Below are 24,000 nucleotides of genomic sequence, written 5' to 3' on the forward strand. Positions count from 1 at the left end.
AACAGTAATCCTGCCCCCCCCCCCCTCCTCCCCTATCTCCCTCCCTCAGGGAGGCTGGGTAGCAGCCAGTGTCATTGAAAGGCAGATCAATAAGGAGATATATTGTCATCTCTGTGCACCGCCCTCCTAATCAATTAATCTATGGAAGAATCGACTGCCTGGAACGTCTTAAAGAGCCCGTCCTCCTTTAGCAGCTACGGGTCATAAAAGGGTGCCGACCCAAAAGAACCTCATGTGATGGGAAACAGGGAGACGTCCTGAATAGATGCAGGTGACAGACAGTTAATGACCTTATGGTTCATCAGGAACAGACTGTTGCTGCTGATGCTTTCCTCATGTTGTTGCTTTATATTTTGGTAACTATTTAGCAGAGGCTACAACATTGTCACCCACAGTGAACACGGCTTAAGGTGTAAATCATGGCCGACGTTTGTCCAACTGAAATCTGCTTCACTTGCGCATCATGAGCAAATCCTAAGTTTAATCTTTGACATCAACAGCTGTGGGTTCACATTTCCGTGGGACTTTTTCCTCTCCCTCGGCGTTATCGCCTCTAATTGGACTCATGTGAAATGATGAAAGCTGCAATCAGAGCTGTTCAGAGATCTTAATGGTCATCTATGGGCAGGGAGGAAGCAGGCTGGTCACTTCTGTCTACGAAGGCTAAATCATTAGTAACAGTGAAAAGAGCCCTCACTTGTAACGTATTCATAGCTGTGACCTGCCATTTGAGTAAATGACCTGCGCCCATGATGAATACCTGCAAGGTCAGACAGTATCAGCTCCTAAAGAAGGTGAATCACAGGCCTAAGTAGCTCTGAACGGGAGCTGCCGTCTGACACTTTATGAACTATGGAGCTGCAGGTTTAACCTACACATGCAATGGGGAAAAAGGAGCAGTCTCAGAGAATCCTAGTTTTCCCAGGTTGCTGGAACATCTTCTAAAAGCGCTAGAGCTCCATGCAGTGTTTATCTTCTTTAAAATGATGAATGCAATGCAGGGGAGGGGGCGGGTCTTTAATGAGGCAAAGGAGGCGCTCAGGCACAGTTTTAGGCCGATGAGAAGCTAAAACATTTGCAGGAGCCAACATTTAACAGCCTTTCATGTTCGAGTCATCCTGGTAAAGATCAACTGGTTTTGGTTGAAGACAAAATAGACTCACTTATTTGCTATAGTGGAAACAGACACGCACAACAGCACTCAACAGTGAAGCTCCTCCATTGGTGCAGTGTGAAAACACAGTGCGGTTCCTGCATGAGGACCGACAGGCGTCCAATGGAACTGTTTAGTGTTCAATTACAAACCAGTCGCTCCGGTTTAAGAACCACTCACTCACCTTCGACCACCGTGTCCTCGTAAGGGTCTCGGCTGCGCTGGAGTCTTTCCCAGCTGTCACTCAGGCGAGAGGCGGGTCCAGTCCATCACAGGGCCACTCAGGGCTCTACGTGGGTGCGTGTCTTTGGACCCTGCAGTCAAACCCAGCACCGTCTCTTCCTCTGTGAGGCAGCAGTGCTACAGTAACTACTGACCACCTCTCTGGCTCAGGCTCTTTTAGAAGTATTTCTGGAGCTGACGTGAAGAGTGAGCCGTGTGTAATATCTCCTCTCACACAATCTCCTTGGCAACTGAAGTTTGATTGTAGACGGGGAAAAAAGCGGACACTTCATATTGCTCTCCCTTTTTTATGAAGCCATTTAATCAAGTGTAAACAGAGTGGAATAATGGAATTGCTTGTAGAGGCAGTGTCGCCTCTGCCAAAGGAAACAAGCAAAGCAGAGTCTGGGCATATATCATGGTCCCAGTTCACTCCCAGTCATTAATCTGCTGAGAAACTACACCGCTACACAAACTTTTACTGAAAGTGATAATGCACGTGTGCGTAACGTCCCCTCACACATCACACATCACACATCACACGTTACACATTCAGTGGGTTTAGACTCTGAAGAGGCAACAAAGCTTCACTAATGAAATGAAAACTCACTGACCACCCAAACCTACTCCATTAATTCCACTCTATAGTCACAGAGAGGTTTTTTTATGCTGGCAGAAAATGTTTTAATGCTGACATTTCCCCGAAGCTGACTCTGAAGGCCTTTACAATACATTCAGCCCAAATGCAAAAAGCACCTCATTAAAGAAAGCTTTTGTGTGTGAGGAGGGGGCATAATTCTATGATGTACGGCTCAGCTGCATGAGAGTGGCGCAGCACCAAACGCCAGCCATGGCCTGTCATTGTAATTCACCATCTAATGTGGATAATTAGTCTAAATTCATGGAGTGCTCGATTCCACTGACAGCTATGCCAAATGTTTGACGAAGGCGCCAAAGTAGCAGCATCCGTCACAGGCGAGCGGAAATGCGTTTAGTGGAGGGCCTCATCATGTTTTATTCAATCACGGAGCGATGCTCAATTAATCAGTTTCTGCAATTAAATTAAACATGTACATGCATAAAACATGAAAGGAATATCAGGGGTGTTTAAGTGGCGTTCGGTGCTTCCTTTGGCCCAAAAAACAGCGGATTTATTCACAACGCTCTGCAGGCGCCGCGACTGCAGTAATGTGGAATGATCTCCCCCTCACCTGGTGTTGACAGTGGTGTGTAAATCTTACCTTAGTATGCAGACCACTATTGAATGCATTCCTATAAATGTCACGAGCTGTGTGTTTACGCGGCCAGTCTGACCCTTAATATTTATCCAGCTCACCGCTGCTCGGCCCAATCACTCCTTATTGCTTCATTGCAGACGTGTGGCGCTTGCTGTGTCAAGTCTCATTGGCTGCAGTTTGCCATGTCTGCGAGCACATGTAATATTGCTTTTCACTTTCCATCAAGTGCGGGCGAAGCCTGTGCTCAGATAAACAGTGACATTTGGCAGTGATGTGTGGGGGTTTGTTTGTATCCCCGTTCCCGTGTCATTGCCTTTGCCTCATTTGTACACATAGCACCACAGTCTGTGTGATCAAAGGTATTTCACATGTGCCAAATTTGCATTTGGATTCATACTACTAGCGGCGTCATTTAGCCTCCGCTTCAGCTTTGAGATAAACGCTGACATTTCCACCACGTTGGCTAGAGCGACTTTAATGAAAAACAGACTTTATTCTAAATGGATTTAATCCAAGCAGGATCTGTAGGATCATAAAGGACCAAGTGACATCACTCCCATTTCCTGAAAACCTTGCTATAAAATAGGATGATACATTCTGAAAATGATTAATATTTACGCTGTGATGGATTCCAGGACAACAAATGTGTCTGGGTTCTCTCCAGGTGTTTCGGTTAATTGAAGTCTGTGCTCGTAGGTGTGAGCATGAGTGTGAAAGGTTGGCCCTGTGATGCACTGGCAATGTGTCCAGGGTGGACTCGCCTGAATTTACTCAAATGACAGCTAGGACAGACTGCAGGGACCCTTTATGGAGCAGCTGGTTAGGACAATAATCAAAAAATAATAGTAGATAAGAATATTTTTGTACTTAATCTCTTAATATCACCCACCAATCCACCAAACTGAAACCTAATGTTTTCGTTAGGTCTTCCACAGCATGCGTAATAAAACAAGGTGCACTGGCCCTTTAAGATAGGGACATAGTGAAGTGACAAAGAATCAAACATACCGGAAGCTTTAAAATGTGCTTTCAACATAGAGGTAGGAGCAGGCAAAAACCTAAAAAATGACCACAAAATAAATCAACTTTAATAAATGCCCTTTAATGCACAACTGAAATGACCATATTACATATAGGAACCTTTACACACTAAACAATGATTGGCTAATAATCTAATTTAAAAATGCAAAGTGTAGTTGTTTATTGCAAATTAGTTAGTTAGTAAAATAGTTTAGTAGCAAATTTATGTGTAGTGTGTATTTTATCATAGGTTAACAAAACAACACAACAACACAATAATCTGCTATCTAACGTTACATGTATATCTTACATTTATCTTCATATAATAGTAATATATGTATGAGTACAATACAACACAAATATAACACAATTCATAATATAAAATATCCAATTATTGATAAGTTTTAAAACATTCAAACCCCTAAAATGTCGTTTTGTTTTATTTTGAAAAAACATTAGGAAGCGTCAGATCCCATAGACGCTGACTTTACGGCGGTGCGCTCGGGCTGCTCGGACCGTGGTGTGTGATGAGGCTGTAGTAAGTCAGACGTAGAAGCGGAGCGGAGCGGACGAAACTAGACAGACGGGACGAAACAAAAGCGGCTCCGCGTTCAACGGGCACAGCGGACTTTTCCCGTCGGCGCCGCCACTTTGTGCACTTTGTGGATTAGTTCACACGAAGAAGAATGTGCCGTAGCGCGTCTGGTTAGGAGGAAGAGGAGCGCGAGCTGGACGCGCTGACCGGGCGCTGCCGCCACTCCGAGCCGCGTCTGCGCTCGTGTCTCGCCGCGTCTGCGCTCGTGTCTCGCCGCGTCTGCGCTCGTCTCTCGCCGCGTCTGCGCTCGTCTCTCGCCGCGTCTGCGCTCGTGTCTCGCCGCGTCTTCGCTCGTCTCTCGCCGCGTCTCCGCTCGTCTCTCGCCGCTCGCCGGTGCCAGCAGCGACTCGGGACTTCTGGAAGAGCGCGCCGGCGCGCGCGCGTGGAGATGCTGGAGCCGAGCGTTGTGTCGCGCGGCTGCTGAGATGCTGCCGGTGGAGTTGGATGCAGTTTGCGGAGGTTTCATCTCGTAGGCTGCGTTCGGACCCAAAGCGCTGAGCTGCTGCCGGAGCGCCCGTCCCCCGAAGCCCGAGCGACCGTCCACCTATGAGCAGCCGCGGAGGAGGATGGAGAGCCGCCTGACACCGGTTGTCCCGCTGCTCGTCTTTGCGCTCACAACTTTGGCATATGGTGAGTTTAAACTGGCGTGCGGCTGCTTGGTTTGGCGCATGTTTGCACAGATGGAGCCTTTGCTCGAAAAGCAGTGCCCCCAAACTATGAGCCCAGAGCTCAGACTGCTCATACATAAACAGGCCCATACGACAAGAAGTGGGTTTAATGGACGATTTCACCTTTTCCTCTCTGTCTCTGTGAAACGTGCTGTAGCCCTTGCACTCGTGTCCTAATCCTCCTGCATGATGTCATTTAAAAGGCCATTTAAATCATCAGAGCAGCACATATGCAGCTCCACTGTGTACCTTGCCCATGGGACTGTGGATTCACACCAGCATCTGTTCCCCACATATATCCCACTTTGTCGTCTATAAAACCAAGACATCCAACCCCACCGTACAGCTGGTCATGGGTGAGGGTATGAATTTGACCTCTGACCTCTCTGTTTGTGCACAACAATGCTGTAACATGTGTGATTCCTTCCTAGTGTCATTCATTTCAAATAGAAGCGCTCACGTGATGCTGTGCTTGTTTCGATCTGATTCCAGCTGTGTGTTGCCTTGTGTAGATTCAGCTGCTGGTTTCTTTAGCGTTAGCTTCCACCAGGCCTGTGGAGCCACACATCTCACGTCCACAGGACTCCTGTGCCTGTAATTGTGTTCAGTGAAACTCATGGGCTCTGAGGAATCACAGGTGGACGTCTGGTGAACTGTTGCAGGTCAACAGGTCAGCGCTTGCGTGTTTGTGTCTTCACCTCAGTGGGATGTTGTAGTTTGTGACAGCTCCGTGTCTTTGGTCCCACGGCTGTGGCTCCTTTTTAAAGGCTGTGAACACTAACCACGAACACAGCATATGAAGTTAAAAAACAGCTCGTCAGCGACTCCAGCTTCTCCTCTGGGACCAGACGGATTAAAGCTACTTATTTATACTTTAGCAAAACACACAGTCAACCATCAAGAGGAAAGCCTGGACTGTTTTTAGCCGTGTACATGCTTTTGCTTGGAGTTTACATTTAAATACACCTTTGTGTCAATGCTGAGAGATTAAAGGGACAGGAAGCCTCAGATCCGAGAAGCGAGCGAATGCATGAGATAAAGTGCTGTAGAGTAGCGTTCCTCTGTTCTGTGCCCCGTCGTCCACTGAGGCTCTGCCACCGTCAGTCAACAGGCTGCTGTTTGCCAGGCTTTTTATTAAGTGACCGGTGTTGTGTCCACGCTGAGTCAGCAGATCCAGCAGCTCGCACCACACCGATGCCGCGCTGTAATTGGGATCTGAGCGCACGGAGGGGAAGTGTGTGGGGTGTCAGGAGTAACGTGTCCATGACGCATCAACGGATCCCAGTCTTTTCCACACGGAGGAAGTACTGCTGCTGTGTAGATCTAGAGTTTAGGATTCTAAACGAGCTTTCAGGCGACATTTTTAAGCACGACGGTTGCAATTATTTCCTACAAAACATATCTGTGGTCTCGTTCTAGTAAAGAAACATACTTTCATGGATGACGTGGTTGAATAGAGACCCAGGATGAGCAAGAACTGCAGTTTTCACCCGTTTCCGTTGTATCTGTAAGTTGTTTTCATCTTACTGTTGCTTAAAGGATTTGTCTCAATTGCCTTTTTTCCCGTCAGAGCCCAAAGCGTGGTTTCATCATCCAACAGCTCTGAACCCAACGACAGTACAGTCTCTTTCTACAGATCCTCAACCTGCCATTTGGAAACATTTATTTTGTTAATCACAAAACCCTCAATTTACTTGTAGCAGTTTAACGCTGAGTGACTCGTAACAGACAGGAGCTCGGGTTTTTGCTCTCGGCACAATGACAGCACGTCTGTTTTTTTCTGGTAGCAGGAGACAGAGGAAGCTTTGTAGCGGTGCTGAGAACAAACACACACCCTAGGTATATCTGTACCTCCCCCACCTGCCTGCCCATCTGCTCTTCACAGATCAATTAGACTGTCAATAGCTCAACCGGCTCTGCTATGATCCGTGGAAAGGAGCTGTGGCTCTTGAAAAGTATCACGAGCAGAATCCTAATTTCCTCCGACTGAGAATAAGACAAAGATGGATCTGAACGTCCTACTGACATCAGAATCAGCAACGATAGTCACGAGGAGACTGTTTCCAGACGTCTTCCTTAAACAGCTGCTGCTCTGCTAAATATAGAAAGAAGGAATATGTTAAATGTGGACGTTGAGCGGTGTGGTTGTCACTGAGCAGCCATTATTCATACCACTAATAGCAGATATTCCCAGTCGTAGATTTTCATTACACAACTCATGATGCATTATTAACAGGTTATTAGTGTGTTGAAGTGTGAGAAGCAGGAGAGAAAACGTGTCCCCGTCCAAACGTAACCATGGACTCGCTACAGCTCCACCTTCACACCGTGGGACAAACTCCCCCCGAGCGCCAACCATCAATGACCTGCTGCTGGAGGCTGCACAGGGACAGGACGGGGCAGCGTGCGTGTCTCCATCAGGCCAGCGATGGCGGCGCGCTGCTGGGGGACATGTCTGCTGGGGACAGGTCTGCTGGGGACAGGTCTGCTGGGGACAGGTCTTTTAGGGGACATCTCCGCTGGGGGACATCTCTGGGTGCTGCAGGGCCGGACACTCGCCCCCTTCTTTAAAGGTCTCAAGTGTGATCGAGCTGCTCGATCCGGCTTCAGACAGATGGACCCCCCAAACGTGCGCACGCACACACACACACACACACACACACACACACACACACACGCACGCACGCACGCACGCACGCACGCACGCACACACACACACACACACACACACACACACACACACACACACGCCCTGCCAGCGTGAGCTCCAGCAGCTTCACTGGGGTCGACTTTTCCAGGGCTGCTCATGATACGGAGGCAGGCATTGGGTCGGGTGAGACGAACCACAGACCGCCGGAGACTCGGCTACGCTTGAGCTGCTGCTAATTGAACAGAGTCGTAGAGGTGTTTGTTTGTCGTCTATGGGAAGAACTCTGTGGAGGAACGTTCCCTCGCTCGCGCCAGCTCATGATTAAAGCGATCCAAAAACAAGGCGCATGCATTTTCTCGCTGTGTCAGAACGCTCTCATCATTCTTCTGAAGACGTCGTCTTCCTAGGACACACACTGACGCCTTCAAAAGGGTTGTGTGTCTGTACAGTGTGTGTGTGTGTAATGATTCAGGTAATATCTCCCTCAGGAGCTGAGCTAATTACATGATGTTATATATGTATTCAGTTGGCATGAATTGACAGTAAGAGTGAATCTTCAGTGCTCCATATGTTGTATTGTGTTAACTTGAGCCCAAACTGTTCTATGCAGCTGGAACCTTCACCTGCTGGTTCTTTGGTACCATTGGTTCATTGGTGAGGTTCTACTGAGTGTACGCATGTTGCTCTGATGACCAGGCAGCGCTGGGAACACTGGTCTGTGTTGGACCACCACGCCGGGTACTTGTTATTCCATGACAACAGCGCTGGCACTGAGCAACAGGAGGCATCTCTGCTTCTGCTCTGATTGATGGCTATGTGTGACGTCCTAAAGGGAAGTACTTTGAGTAGAAGTACTTTGAGTACTGCTCAAAGACGTTTCTGCAGTTAGAGGTCTACTCCGCAATGTTATGTTTAAAAGTATTTGTTGCAAAATGTGAATGATGGGCAGCTGGATCTGACTTCATCTCCTTCTCCCCTGCATTTGCCTCCATTCTTTCTCAATCATGTGCTAGAACTCATCCAACACTGTGCAAAGGCTGTGTTCAGCCACAGACTCGTTACACGTTCTGGGAGTTTCATATTCGGCTGCAGCGCGTTAAGTCTCCTCACGCTGCCAGATGCGCATCATCGTGGAAAAATAACCTCAGTCTGTGAGTAACCAGGCTCTCAGAGAAGGAGAAGGCTTGTGTAGCACTCAGATGTGATGGACAGTTCATCAAAGCACCTCCTGTCCACAGATGGTGGCGTCATCATCGCGTCCTTCAGTTAAAGTCTGGTTCGGCACTTTTCAGTTTTAAGTCTCCTCGCCTGCAGGATTTTAGGTTCCAGTTGAACCGTTAGCGTTAAGTTCCCTCTGGTTCTGCAGGGTTCCCTCCCCGTCCTGGTGACTCCTACTGCGCTGATACAAATAAACATGACAAGTCACCGCCTTGCGTGGAGGAAACTGGAAGCTTCCTTCAGCTTGTTCGCGGGTGAAGCACCACATCCACTTCCCAGAGCCTCTTTTTCCCTCACTGCTGCGTTTTCCCAGTATTTCAGTTTGTCACTTCCTGCTCTCATCAGACTGAGAGCCACGATGCCATTTACAGTCGCAGCTTTGGTGTCCTGTCACAGCCCACCTCCACCCCCGCTCCCCTCAGTGGAGAAAATCGATGCTTGTTACTGGCAGCCTACTGGAAGTCAGACTGACTACTCAGATGCTGGACTGGTTGTGTTTAAATCCTCAGGATTTCTGTTTGTGAATAGTCCCAAAAGTTTAAATATAACTGAACTGACCTTAACATTGTTATATTTGATGCTCAGCAGAAACCTGTATATTTTCCTGCTGAAATTTGAGGAACGTCCATTTAAAGTCAAAGTAAATGGTTCTGTACTTGGAGCTGAGTCAAAGCTTAATTAACTCAAGCCTCTCCTGCATGTTTTACCACGAGAAGCTTCTTTGTGTTAAGATTGACTGCAGCTCAGCTGTCTGTTCCTGTTGGACCAGAACACTGTTCACTGTCCGTTTGCCCAGACATGTAGTTAGAACGCACCCCAGCAGGACCAGGATCTCCTGCTGCAGTGAGGAAGCGCATGTGGTCCAGAAGAAGCTGGCGCCGCCCCCAGAGACGCGTGATGAACACAGCCGGGTCGTCCCTGGACGCTTGGCCTGAACACAAGCCCAGTTACCAGCGCTGCCTCGTCCCCGTGTCGTCGTCCATGAGGTGAAGGAGCAGCAGGCTGCAGAGAATGCTCTGTCCTCCTTCACTGATGCCAATTTAACTTTGAATGCACAAAGCACATTTGCAAATCAATTCCTGTGGCTTCAGTGAAAATGGAGAGAAGGGAGGAGGCCACTAAACCGTAAAACAACAGCTTCCATGAGAGGCCGACTAAAAAGAATTGCAGATGAGGGAGGAATAGAAATAGAAAAGTTGTTGGATTTGCTTTGATCGTCACCTCACGCCCACAGTCTCTGCTAAAGCTCTGTCTGTTCTTCAGGTACTTTCATTGCGGTTCTTCTGGAGTTCTGGTCTAAAAGGACTTTGTCCTGCCACTGATCTGTCTTTTTAAGTAGCATTAGATGTGGAGGCTGGTTATCTCCAGTTAGCTCAACTCAGCCTTAATTTTAGGTGCTAAGCCTGAGGATGGCTCCGTTCAGACTGATAAAGACCTGTCGGCTTTTGCAGTGAGGTGTTGGGATGATTCCGAGCCCCTCGTGCTGAAAAACGCTCCTCGTCCATGACGTGGATGCGGCTCCGCCTGTGGGCCGGACTCACCTGATGCCTGTGATGGCAGTGGGGGTGGGTCCCTCTGAGGCAGTTGGTGAGTAGGTGTGGAGATGTGTGTCAGATACTCGTCCCAGTTATTGCGTGAGTCACGCACCATCTGTGCTTGAAAGCTAACGTCTGGGTGTGTGAGATGTGTGAAAGGCATCAAGTTCAGTCAATGTTTATATCCAGAGAAAAAGGCGTAGGAGCCTGTCGCCCTGGAAACAAGGTGAACATCCTTGACCTGCCACTTTGAATGTAGTAGTAAAGTGTTTAAATCTCCTATGGTTTACGGCACATCTGAAAACAGCCCGACTCCCACATAGAAATAAACCAGGGGCCGCTCATGTGGTGAGCTGAGTAACGGAGCGATGCGTGTCAGAGCTCCTGGCTGCTATTTTGATTTTCTGTCTTTCCAGAGGGAGTAAATCTGCTTAAGGATGAAAGTCCACTTGTGTTTGTGGTGAAATAGGACTTGGGAGTTGGCACGCGGGAGCTGGAAAGCAGAGCCCTGCCAGTGCTTTCCTGCTTGTTTTATATCTGCGAGCCTCTTGTTCTTGTGCGAGATGAGAAAAGTTGCGCCTCAGCACTTTGCCACTCTCCATCATAACGAGGACCTGGCTGTTTTCCTGCCCACTCTATATCTGTGTCACATTCTCAGCCTTCGTGGTCCTCCATTTTTCCCGGACTTTAAAGTCGACTTTGACACCATCTCACCACGTCTGTGCATAAATCCCAGTGTTCGCCCACACCCTAAATGCAGCATTCTCCACACGAGCCTTGAGTCTGGACGCAAATAGTTCACGCTGAGTGAAGCTAATTACAATAAACACTGTTCGGGTTTTCTCTGCTGGATTAATTACATTCGATCATGCAGCATTTTATTAGAGCAACATTCAAAGTGAAGCAAGGTCTTATTGTTATTAGCTTGTTAGCTATCACCCAGTCAGGACATATTTGCATCTTCGTTTTCTTCTTCAGGAGCAGCAGAGAGGAATACTGATGGTGCCTGAGATTAGATTAAGGCTGGAAGGAGGCGGCAGCGTAATCAGTGTGATCGATTTTCATTCTGTGGAATTAGTCGATGAAATAAAGTGTTTATGTTCACAAACCTTTATTCCATGTGGTATATAGATGACTCAGGATTCCATTCATTGTGTATCAACCCAAACTCTGATCAGGCTATACGTGTATTAACACACAGTGACGTGATCCTTCATATTTACCGAAGCTCGTCAGTAGAGTAATTAATCTGTTGTGTGCTTTCTCGTTAAGCACATTCAAAGGCTGCTTTCTCACAGCATCCCTGTGGCTTCATCAGCTCACGTGGAGTTGCTGCCGTCCATGTGCAGGAGCTAATAGGCCCTCAGAGGACCCAGGCCGTCCTATTAGGAACTCCTCTGCACTCTCCACACTCAGCCGTCACTTTTACCCGTTTCACATCATCTCTTCCAGCCTTGCTTGTATATGTTCCATGCGTCCACTCTTTGAGGGATGTAGCTGTGGAATCCCGGGCTTAGAAATTCAAATATCTCAGAGTGGTACAGTACAACCGATACCTGGACCACAGTTAATAAACGTACTACCCGATTCAGATTCAGAGAATCTTGAAGCGGTTTTTATGTATCCGTTCCACATTTTCAACCTGAGTTGTGCATCTGGCAGCTGGTGGTGGCAGATCTTGTAGACAGTATGGTTACAGTACAGTATGGTTTCTCCGTGTTTCCGTCGGGCACTCGTGATAGTATCGAGCTCAGCCTCACTCACACTGCAGTTTCTCTCCTTTTAAAAGCTTTTCATTTCCACACGACTCGTTCCAGTTTGACTTGTGCAACTCATGCCTGTTGAGCTCTCAGAGTGAAGTCCTCCTCTCCCTCAGCTTCCAAACTCAACAAAACAGGAGATTATCCCTGTGGAAATGTAGTCCTGGATTGTAGATTTCCATAACAAATCACAGATTAGGTTTGTCACTAAGAGTCAAACTTCCCCAGATTAGAGCTGAGCTGCGGCTTCAACACGAGCACCTCCAACACAACACCTACAGCCATGATGTGAAGAGTAGTCGATACGGCTCCTGCCGACCGCTGACGTTTTAGTGTGGATGTGGATGGTTGGTTAACGTCGCACGGGCATGACAGCACAACATCATGAATGCGGAACAAAACTTATTGGTATTTGTGAAACAGAAAAGTCAAGACGCGCCTCCCGTTGTCTGTCTTTCAAGTGCTCTCCAGGGACAAGTTCCTCCCGTGGCGCTCCAGCTTGTATTATTTCCTTTCAAACACAGTTGTGCCACCAACATGTTGTCATTCAAATTGAGTGGGGAGGAGGGAGTAGAGCAGGGAAGGGGGGGGGGTAATTTCAAAGCTTTGCAGCAAAACCTGTGGGAACGACCTCTCCTCCATCTCCGCGCGCCTCCGTATCTGTCTTTATTCCTGTGTTTGAGGCCTTTAGAAGAAGAGCTGGACGTCGGTGAGCCGTCTGCAGACAGTCATTTACTGACGCTGGCACCCTGCTGAGCCTGCTGCTACGCAAGCCATTCTATTGAACAGCAAACACCTACCAGATGCTTTCTAATCTAATCCACTGCCACAGGAATCAGTTTCAGTTTGATCGATGCAGAAATGACACATTCGTCCTTGTTGATTTATACATCATACTTTGAATGGAACTGTTACACGCTCATTAAATGCGGCCGTGGTGACTTCCTGAAGCTCACAGATCAGCTCAGGAGGTTGCTGTGTGTTCTGTAAAAGCTGGGCTGCTCTTCACAGGCTGTCGGACGCTTCTGTGTATCATGTTGTCACAGTTAATTGCAAAGGGCTTTAAATGACTGTTTGCATCCCTTAGATTTAGGGACTGGGCCGTTATTGTGACTCTCAAATGCCTTTAAGATCTCCACATAAAACAGAGTGTTGTCTTAAGCCTTTTTAATCTCCTGGCGCTGGAAACACAGTGGATCTGTTTAGTTTGATATCTAGCTTTTATTGTCCCAGATTTCAGTCCAGCTGCAGGCGCTAAATGTTGACCACCAATAGACCATGTTTGTTGCTGCTCTCACAGCTCATTGTGGTTTTTGCTGCTTGTGTCCAGGCTCCCGGCCCCGGCTGGAGGACGCGCCCCCGCGGATCATAGAACACCCGTCCGATCTGATCGTGTCCAAGGGCGAGCCGGCCACGCTCAACTGCAAGGCCGAAGGGCGGCCCACGCCCACGGTGGAGTGGTACAAGGACGGCGAGCGCGTGGAGACCGACCGCGAGGACCCGCGCTCGCACCGGATGCTGCTGCCCAGCGGCTCCCTCTTCTTCCTGCGCATCGTCCACGGGAGGCGGAGCAAGCCGGACGAGGGCGTCTACGTGTGCGTGGCGCGCAACTACCTGGGCGAGGCGGTCAGTCGCAACGCGTCGCTGGAAGTGGCCAGTAGGTGTTTTTATCTGTTTTTGCCCCTTCACTGTTGGGTGTCATTGCTCAGCTGTGTGTGGATACGGCTCACACGCAGTTATCATTGCCATCACTTGCCTGAGTTAACTCCAGACACCAGCCGCGACCTTGCTGTCAGATCTCTTGGCAGCCTGCACCGTGAGGTCCTCGCTCTCCCGCACGCTGCCCGGCCTTAAACATGGCAGGTTCAGAGAGCTCGGCCTCTGTCGCTTCGTGACCGTGCCTCTGTGACCGGGCCTGTTAATGTAGATGGATGACAGCTAGCTCCAGCCACAGATGAGAAGAAAAGCCTGATAACAGTTGTCGCCAGTGGACAGGAAAGCTGAGAAACTTTCCCGCAGGAAGGGGAAGAAAGGCCAGTGTTGGTTGTCAGCGTCTCTGTAGCAGATGTTGGTTTCTTACAGTACAGCGCACTCCTGTCAGATGAGTTTCCACATGACGCCTCCCTCTGTTACAGGGCGGCTGGCACTAAAATGCAGATAGGACCAATTAAATCCTTGCTGCTCTGTCAGGGCATTGCCTTTATTATTCAAGCATCTCTACAAAAAGGGCTGAGTTACAGTATATGAATATGAATACACTGTAGTTGGCTTGTTGCTGTGCCCGGTTTGGGCCTTTGTTAGGACTCAGGCTGCGCTAAACGATTTGTAAATCTGTGATTGAAGTCAAATGAGTGTCAAGTTATTAAGGAGGCTGAAGTGATTTCCAGCCTGTTTGGCCTGTCCTCAGCAGCAGCGCGCTAGATAAAGCTCCCCTAATGAGAAGGTGTTGAACTCGATGCCGGCAGATAGTCGCTCAGCAGCTGCAGCGGCGGCGGCGACAGGTGCGAGCGCTCGGTTTTATCAGGAGCCGCTTTGTTTAGTGAAGGTTAACTTTTACCACTGGATTAAGAGAAATGGATTCAAGAATTAAAGAAATCATTTATTGTTTATTGTAGAAAAGCCCCAGTTGGTGTTATGGCATCAGGGTATTTGTTTCAATATGTTCTTCTTGTGCTCATCTGCCATTTTGCAAAAATGCTGCTGTATAAGCAGAAACGTTTCCTGACATCCTTTCACTGTGGCTTTTAAACTGAATCCTTCCAGAGAATTCCTCATTGCTCTAATTCAAACCCACTGACCACTGGGAAATAAACTCCTAAACCCCCGAGTTAAAAACGAATCTGTGCCCTGGACTCCCGACACGAGATGAACTATTCCTGAAAGGCTCCAGCGCCAACTGAATAATCAGGCCGACCTGTGTCCAGTGTGAAGCGCTGATCGCGTGCCCTGACTGAGCGCTTCCTCCCCGTCCCCGTTCTCTGCACCTCCATCGGCATCACTGCAGCGTAAGCGTGGAAGGAAACCTGCAGCAGACGGAGGTGTTGAGAATCACTTTGCACAGAGGAAGAGACAAAGACTCAGCCCGACGCAGGGATGTCTCCCTCCTGAATAATCCCTAACGTTTCTGTCGCTGCGCTTCCTTTGAGCTTTCATTTGATTTCAAGACGCTGTTTTTGCTTTTCATTATTCGTGGCTTAGAATATTGCTCAACCCAAACCAAGGACACGTTATTAATTTTGGTTCTTGGCGTCCTTGAGATATTTCTGGCAGCTGCTCACAGTAACAAGCGTGATAGAGTTTTCTGTAACGGCAGCTCCAGTCTGCAGCGCCGTGCTGCTCATTCTGCCTCACATTCCTGTATCTGTCCCCACTAATGCTCCGGTCTGGTGGAAGGTGATATTCTCTGCAGCACATGGACAGGAACACAGTTTGGTGCATAGCAGTTGATCTCGCCGATAAGACGCCTTAATCCTCAGTGGCAGAGGACAAAACCAGCAGTGTCACCACGTGTGTCTGTGCACACAAACCCACAAACACATTTCTTGGACCGCTGCCGCCACAGACACTGACAGCATGAGGGAACGAGCGGTCGCCCGTCCGCTGGCTGCCAGCGTCCTCCTGCGCGGCACAAGCAGGGCCAGAAGTGGGACCGTGGGCACACGCCTGCCTGGAGCCGCCGGGGCCTCAGCACAGCCCCGCAGAGGCTCAAGATGGCAGACGCCGGCCTGTGTCACTGACATTTACATACAGTAAACAGCCTGTGTGTGTGTGTGTGTGTGTGTGTGTGTGTGTGTGTGTGTGTGTGTGTGTGTGTGTGTGTGTGTGTGTGTGTGTGTGTGTGTGTGTGTGTGTGTGTGTGTGTGTCAGGAGGCGGACAAAGGCCATTCAGCTGTAAAACACTTGATTCTGTGCATATGCATCTACATTCTTGTCCTGTCCGGACATTTCCTCGTGTATTTTAGCTGTAGTTCATAAGAGGACAAGGTTTCAGTGATGGCTGAGTTTGTAGTTTCCTTTCTTCTTCTTCTGCTGGAATCGTTCCCTGTGGCTCTATAGTCGTGGCTTGAAAGCATATATCACAGAGCTCCTGCAGCATAACCAACGTTCTGCCCTTCCCCATTGATATCACCAGCATCCTCAGAGTGTAACACTGCAACATAGACAAACATTCTGTACCTTGTAATGAAATCCGGTTCTGACCGGTGGGAGATTTTGACCTGATGCTGTTGCCAGATACAAATGTAAGAGTTAACAAAATTAGGATTCATTCTCTGGGGGCCTGATGTAGCTCCACTGAAATTCTGGGCAGTCTATTTAGTGGCCTCTGAGACATTTCACACAACATCACCATCCCCACACGTCACCATTAATCCAATTAGAAACCGTGGGGTGCCATCTCTTTAGAAAGATGGGGTCACTTCACTATCTGAGACCTTTAAAATATCTGAGACCTTTAAAATTTGATCTCCGCCAAGTCTAGGTCAATACTTAATGACTACATCTTGATAAAGTATGTGAGACTTAATTGTGACAATTAATTCCCTCCTGTGTGAGATACATTTATTAGACAATGTGATTCTAAGGTAAGGTAAACAAACAATATGATTTACAATGTTGGGTCAAATAAAATAATGTAAAATGCAACAACACAAATTACCTGATTTGTTTGTTCTTCATCTATGCTAAGAAATGACTGAACTACTGTATCAAATTGGATAATCCTAGTGTTCATCTGTTTAATTAAAATAGTGAAGATCCTGGTGCATAATGTTGAGTAGTAGCTACTAATTAAGCCACGGATAAACACAGTGTTGTCAGAACATTTTTGTAGTTTAGTTGCATTGAGTCTTGAATCCCAAAATAAATCTTTGCTCATTATTTCTCAAGTGTCTGCAGACAGTTTTTTCATGCATTGACAATTAATCACTCAACAACTCATTAGGGAAGGTTCTGCTTAGTTAGCTCAGTAACAGATTCCACTTACTATTAATGATGTTTGATAAGTGACTGCTTGATGCGCGAAATGTGAGGCATTTCAAGCGTCAGTAGGTGAAAACTAACCTCAAATATGATCCAGCGAGCCTTGACCCCCCCCCCCCCCCCACCCCTCGTTCTTGGTCAACCCATACATTGTGTTACCTTGCCACAAAATGCATCGAATTCTTTTTCAAGTCTGTGTGTTGCGCCTCCGTCCTATGCGATTTCATGCTTTAAAAGAGATTCTGATTTGATCCAGGAAACGTGGCCTTAAGAGTTACGTGTCAGGAGCAGAGGCCAAATCATGTCAGTGGCATAAAAGTCAGTCAAGCACAATGGGCCTAACAGGCCAGACACCCCTGGGTGGGAATGTGACATTCACAATGAGCTGCTGAGCTCCTGGCGGCACTTTCATTCAGTGTTTTACACCGCTGACGTTTTTATTATGCCGGCTGTGTTTCCAGTGCCAGTGTCATGAATATTCACACAAATGGCCTTTTTCAAGGTGCGGGGGGCGGCGTCCGAGGCATTTCAGCTAAAACCGACTGGAATTACCCTCTGAGGGGTTTATGCCCCACGAAACAACCCCCATCTCACTTTATATAAGGTTGTTTAGGGGTCAAGACGGCAGCTGCCTCGTGGAATTTAGGGAGTGAACAGGTGATTGGATGAGACTACTGTCCTCCTCTGTCTCTGTGTGTGTGTGTGTGTGTGTGTGTGTGTGTGTGTGTGTGTGTGTGTGTGTGTGTGTGTGTGTGTGTGTGTGTGTGCGTGCGTGCGTGCGTGCGTGCGTGCGTGTGTGTGTGTCTGTTTCCACTTGTTTAGACTTTGTGATGGTGGTCTGTGACTTTCTCACCCATAGTCACTGTAGACAGACCTCTGGACAATACCGTTACCAGCCAGATCCTCCTTTCTCTTTTTGTCTCCACCTCTTTCTCTCTCCTACTGACGCACGCACAGACACACACACACACACACACACACACACACACACACACACACACACACACACACACTGAGATAACATTAGACAGAAGGGTTTATGGATTTGAAAATGGAAAGAATTTGAGAAGGGTTTAGAAAAGAGTAGCATCTTGAGTTCCTCTGACTCCCCCCTTCCTCCCTCCCCCCTTCCTCCCTCCCTCCACGCTTGCTACCTTGAGCCCCTCACCCTGTGCTGTCCACGCTGTAGTAAAGCTGCCCTCTGTGCCTGCTATTAACCCCAGTGGTGTGGAGCCATATGGACAGTGATTGGAGCTCTGCAGTGCATGCTGTCATAATGATCTGCACATCAAGTACCTGCAGCCTCCCACTAAGCAGCATTTGACCTTCTATTAGTCTCACTCTTTACATTGTGGCCATAACCAATTACACAATGACCATCGGGTTGACTGACAACAGTCACCCAGTTGGAGCTGACTTTTCTTGATTCTGTGATGGCTAGAAAACATCGAAGTGGAAAGATTCTCTGGCCTAAATATTTCCATCAAAAGTTGATAACCAGAAATTGTGTCATAATTTAAAGAAGGGAATTGTTTACATTTGTCTTTTTTGTTATTAACTATGATCATGTTATGTTTTCTTCCAGAAGACATTTCACATGCTTTTGTTCTGTCTGGCACTGAACGGCACAGACTGGGTCTCTTTAAACATCTTTAAGCTGTTGAATTGTGAACCTGTGAATCAACCGTGAGATCCACTTGGAAATGAACTGATATTCTCAACTGAGCCATTAAGAGACAGGTGATTTCATGTCATTGGAATAGAAGATGTGTTCTATTCTAGAAGAGTCTGAACGGCAGAACTAAAAGTGAACAGTGTAGCTGTTACCACAGAAGGAGGATTGGATCCTAGTGCTCTTTAAAGTGTGTCGTTAGCCAGTATCATTATCTGTATTTGTCCACTGACCTGCAGCATTTTGTAACGCTTGTTCTCCACTTTAGAGCTATACAACATCCCAATATAAATCTACACACTGAAACCACGACGGCGTCCGAAAGCTTTCTGCTCCTGTCTATCGGCGCAACAATGTTTCCACCAGCTGTCTTTGCCTTTCAGATCCATTTATTAAGGCGTCTACTAGTCCCATTGTGCAGTTATTTTTACTCTTCTCTGTGTAAATCTGTGACATCGGATCACACGCGTCAACGTGCTTCATCATAATCTTGCCATGAACTGGTTCGTGAGTGTTTGCATTTAGCACAGTGAGGCGTGTGATAACGCCAGCGAAGCTTTCAGCAGTGATATTCTCAGCTGCTTGATGATAACGCGCTGTCGTGTGTGTGTGTGTGTGTGTGTGTGTGTGTGTGTGTGTGTGTGTGTGTGTGTGTGTGTGTGTGTGTGTGTGTGCGTGTGTGTGCGTGTGCGTGTGCGTGTGTGTGTGTGTGTGTGTGTGTGTGTGTGTGTGTTTGTTCATGCTTCACTAATGGGATTGCAGGTCCCGGCCTCGTGCAGGGCAGAGCCGGTGGCCATTCTAGGTCTCAAAGAAGGGGATCAGATGGCCAGAGTGGGGCCACGGGCCTCTGGCTTAACCTCCTCTGTATGATGTGACCGTCTGCCAGTCATTGAGCCAGGCCCACCAGCCAAAGCCTCCTCCAGAGGATAAAGATGAATTAATTAGACCATAGTCGAGGCGAATGCGGCCAGTAACTGGCGTCTGTGTGTGTGTATGTGTTGTTGTGTGTCATAAAGGGTCAGCTGAACAACGGGGGAGGGGGGGGGGGGGGCTGACAACAGGTGGTGTAAGGAAGAGCTTTAAACTCCCCACCCCCCATTAATGACAGTGGAGCTCAAGGCCCACAGGGGTCTGTGGAGAACAATGAAGGCCTCTTGCTCCAACCATTCCAATCACGCCTCATTATCTCTGTGAGCTGCTGGTCACAAGTGTCGAGCTGCTGCCTTGCTGACTCATTTGTCCCCTTAGTCAAGTTTTTTTTGCTGACTAATTTTACCTCATTAAGGTGACAAGAATTTGAACTTTGTTTGTATCAGACTGTTGTTTCTCTGGTGCTCCTCCTTCATAGCCTCGATTGGTTTTTTTGAACGTGGTGCCATGGTTCAGAATGTGACGTAATTAATTGAGAGTCATTAGTCATATGGCTTATAAGATGCAAATGACCCCCTGTCTGGGCTCACTGAGGCCAGCAATAGCCCTCTGGCAATGCTAACGAAGGGTCATGGGGTGGGTGGGTTCCTGCAGGGTGGAGATTAGGACAAAGAAGCCTCCCAGCTCAACTTCCTCCTTGTGCACATGTCTGTTAGAGTAACACAATAACACAATGCAGCCGTTTAGGCCAGAGGAGCCATTGTGGAAGTTTATGAGGAAACAGAAATTGATAAACTTGGTAAGGTTTTTTTGCATCGGCCTCTCTGAGATTAACGAGAAGCCGGCGTTTCTTTTCACTGGTGTAGGTCTGAGTGCACCCGGAGGTGATACAACACAGTAAGCAGTGAATGAGCAGCTGCTATAATGAGGTGCTACAGGCAGGTGGACTGAAGATAACACGGCAAATGGCAGACAGCTGAGAGCGAGAGGCCCAAAGCGCCTCACGCATCACTCACGACGGGCCGTACGCGCAGGAGGCCACGGCGGTCGATAGCGCTTCACGCAGATCAATCGAACACAATCAGAGCATCATTACACACTGGATAAAAACCAAGGACATTAAAGCTGCAGAAGTAAAACGTGTCTGGTTTCTAAGCAGGAAACTAGATGGATGCTTCGGAGAATTAAGATGATCCTCGTGCTTTAAAGTGGTCAACTCAGCAGAGATGCTGCAATGTATCAGAATGTTTGAGGCCAGTTATTCTCGTTGGATGTTGTAATTGGATCTTCGCTGGGCAGCAATGTCTAGTTGATCTGCCCCGACTTATTCTGCTAATTGGAAAACTTCATTAAGTCCCTAAACAACAAATGCAGCATCTTGATTTTTCCAACTCGTTGAAATTATTGGAGAACGCATTGTTGTTGCTGAATGAGTCGATGGGGTTGGAAACTCGTTTTGTTTTGACAGGTCCCCTCAGTCCAGTAATTGGGCGTCTTCTCATTGCTGCCGCCCTCGAGGTAAATTACAGAATGTGGTGTCTGTCAAAAGTAGTCTCAACTTTCCATATCGGTGTTTGTGGAAAAATGAATATCTGAGTTGCAAACAATACCAGTCTTTTCCTGATCACTGGTGTTAAATGTTAAATTAACGTCATGTTTATCTACTCTGCTCAGCTGCATAATCAGATTTCTGTTCCTCAGAGTCAAAGACTGTTTGCATATTTTATCACGCACATGATTAACAGTGGAAATTTATTAGATATTTATTAAATGTACTCGTAGATTTTCCGTCTCCACTCACGTCTTTCCACTGTTGGTCTCGTCTCATCTTTCCTTGAAATTAAATGGTTTTCAAGTCAGTTTCTTACTTGGAGTGAACCTATAACTGTTGCAGAGGTGTTGAGTGTCAGCTGTTCAGGAGGATTTGAGTATTTGACCTTTGTGCCACTGGTAAATATTAGGGCAGATATGCTAAATCCTTATTGATTTCTGCCTCTTTGTATTTGCACAAGATTCTTTTCTCCTGCAGACATAGTCCCACCTCAATGCTAGAAAAGGTCAGTGAACAGGGGCTTAAGTCATTCAAGTGGCGCTAAATAGATTTCGGCACCAAGATCCATCTGTTTCTAGAGTTTGTTGACGGGGTGGAAAATTGGAACTGTTGCTTCGCCTGCCTCCAGTCCCGACCCACGTCCCCTCCATTCAGTGTAGGGCATGATCAGGCGCGGCACCAGAGTGAAGCGTGTGCTGGACACGGGGCGGACGTGGGACCGGCCCGCGTCCGGCCCGTGTTTGACCCATGTCCAGCTCGTGTTCAGCCCATGTTCGACCCGTGACCGGTTCGTGGGTCCAGCCTGTGTCCGGCCCCGTGTCCGGCCCCGTGTTCGGCCCGTGTCCGGCCCGTGTTCGACCCGTGTTCGGCCCGTGTTCGACCCGTGTTCGGCCCGTGTTCGGCCCGTGTCCGGCCCGTGTTTGGCCCCGTGTCCGGCCCGTGTTTGACCCGTGTTTAGCCTGTGTTCGGCCCCGTGTCCGGCCCGTGTTTGGCCCGTGTTCGGCCCGTGTTCGGCCCGTGTTTGGCCCGTGTTCGGCCCGTGTTCGGCCCGTGTCCGGCCCGTGTTTGGTCCCGTGTCCGGCCCGTGTTTGACCCGTGTCCGGCCCGTGTTTAGCCTGTGTTCGGCCCCGTGTCCGGCCCGTGTTTGACCCGTGTCCGGCCCGTGTTTGGCCCGTGTTCGGCCCGTGTTCGACCCGTGTTTGGCCCGTGTTCGGCCCGTGTTCGGCCCGTGTCCGGCCCGTGTTTGGTCCCGTGTCCGGCCCGTGTTTGACCCGTGTCCGGCCCGTGTTTAGCCTGTGTTCGGCCCCGTGTCCGGCCCGTGTTCGGCCCGTGTCCGGCCCGTGTTTGACCCGTGTCCGGCCCGTGTTTGGCCCGTGTTCGGCCCGTGTTCGACCCGTGTTCGGCCCGTGTTCGGCCCGTGTCCGGCCCGTGTTCGGCCCGTGTCCGGCCCGTGTCCGGCCCGTGTTTGGCCCGTGTTCGGCCCGTGTTTGGCCCGTGTTCGGATGTGCGGATGCACCCGCCTCCGTTTGACGGGCCGAGGTGTGAGGGTCAGACCGGCCCGCCTGCGAAGACCAACACGCTGGAGTCGGGGGAGCTCGGCCTTCTTCACCTGTCAGACGCCACAAGGGAAACCACACAAGTGCAGACAATGATTGGGTTGTGTGTCTGTGCAGCAATAGCACATACTACTGGAAACATGACAGCGCTAACAAGCTGGTGAGAGAACCGTGCTCACAGACTCCTCACTGTCTATAGCTTACTGGTAAAAAGGAAATATTATCCATATATCAAGCAAATATAACTAGTGCATCAAGCACGTGTTGTGTTGTGTTGTGCTGTGTCCTGCCGGTGAGCCCAGTACAACCTAAATATTAAGCACATTGTTTCAGCTTTTTCCTGTGCTGTCATATAGTGCAGTGATCCCTCTGAGCTGAAGGATGAGCCTTTGCTCCAGCTCCCACTACAGCGCTCCACAATTCAAGCTGCAGGTCAGCGTGTGCTCTGTTGTGTTTTCAGCGCTCTTCAAGCTTCTTCGTGCTGCAGTTGAGTCTAAGAGTGTTTCTGGCCAAAGCAGTGGGCTCCGTGGGGCCGGTGGGTCAGCTAAGGGCAGGGGGCAGGGGGGTGGGGGGGCAAAAGGGCTGTGGGGCTGTGGGATGGGGTGGGGAGGCAGTGGGGGCAGAAGGGCTGTGGGGTGGGGGGGGGCACTTGGTTTCTTTACAAAGAGCTTCTCTGAGACCCCGTTGCCCTGCTGCTAAAGGCCACACGACATCAGCCATTACTAGATTAAACTAATCCTCTTTTCAGGGCGAGACAATTGCTTTATTAGCTGACCACACAGGAACTCACCACCTCTGTCCTGGCATTGCCGTGGGGGGGGGGGGTCTCGGTGTGGGTGGAGGATTGTGCAGGGTTGTCTTTAGCAGATCTGAGCATAAATTACTTGGACACGACATGTCTTGTGTTTTTTGTGTTAGCAGTTCTTTGTGGCCTTTCACACACAGACCACCCTACATTCATGATCCACATCCTGAACCTGTTGACACATTGCTTAAATGACAGCCAGATTTATTTTAAGACCCCCCCTGCTTTCTAGCATGCAGTCCAGACTGTGTGTGTGTGTTTGTGTGTGTTGGTTTTCTTCATATCTCTCCTCCCCCCTGTTTTTGCCAAACAGCCCATCAAAATGCTGTTTCATCTCTCCATCCACTCTGTTTCTAAAGGCAGTGGCCAAATTCCAGCTAAAGCACAGAAACCCCTAATCCTTTAAAGTCCACTCCAAAATACTCTGTTGTGTTTCTGTTGACAGATCTTTCTTTGTCAAATGGCCCTGCCCTTTTTTTGTGAGCCTGTCAGTCAGGCATGAAAAA

The 24,000-nt window shown here is 48.6% G+C and overlaps 1 protein-coding gene across 4 annotated transcripts in view; it reads left to right on the forward strand.

The window, feature by feature from the left end:
- Window positions 1-24,000, forward strand: part of robo3 (roundabout, axon guidance receptor, homolog 3 (Drosophila)) — a 98,025-nt gene that overhangs the window by 42,155 nt on the left and 31,870 nt on the right. For 3 of the 4 annotated variants that reach the window (XM_029174203.3, XM_029174204.3, XM_029174205.3), the window contains exon 2: window positions 13,390-13,716. In XM_029174203.3, coding sequence (XP_029030036.1) covers window positions 13,390-13,716 — 327 coding nt within the window. Of the gene's footprint in view, window positions 1-4,137; window positions 4,859-13,389; window positions 13,717-24,000 lie in introns of those variants that run through there. The other variant, XM_029174206.3, reaches the window with a different exon arrangement.

Source organism: Betta splendens, chromosome 14, assembly GCF_900634795.4.
Source record: "Betta splendens chromosome 14, fBetSpl5.4, whole genome shotgun sequence".
In the NCBI taxonomy this organism is placed as follows: Eukaryota; Metazoa; Chordata; class Actinopteri; order Anabantiformes; family Osphronemidae; genus Betta; species Betta splendens.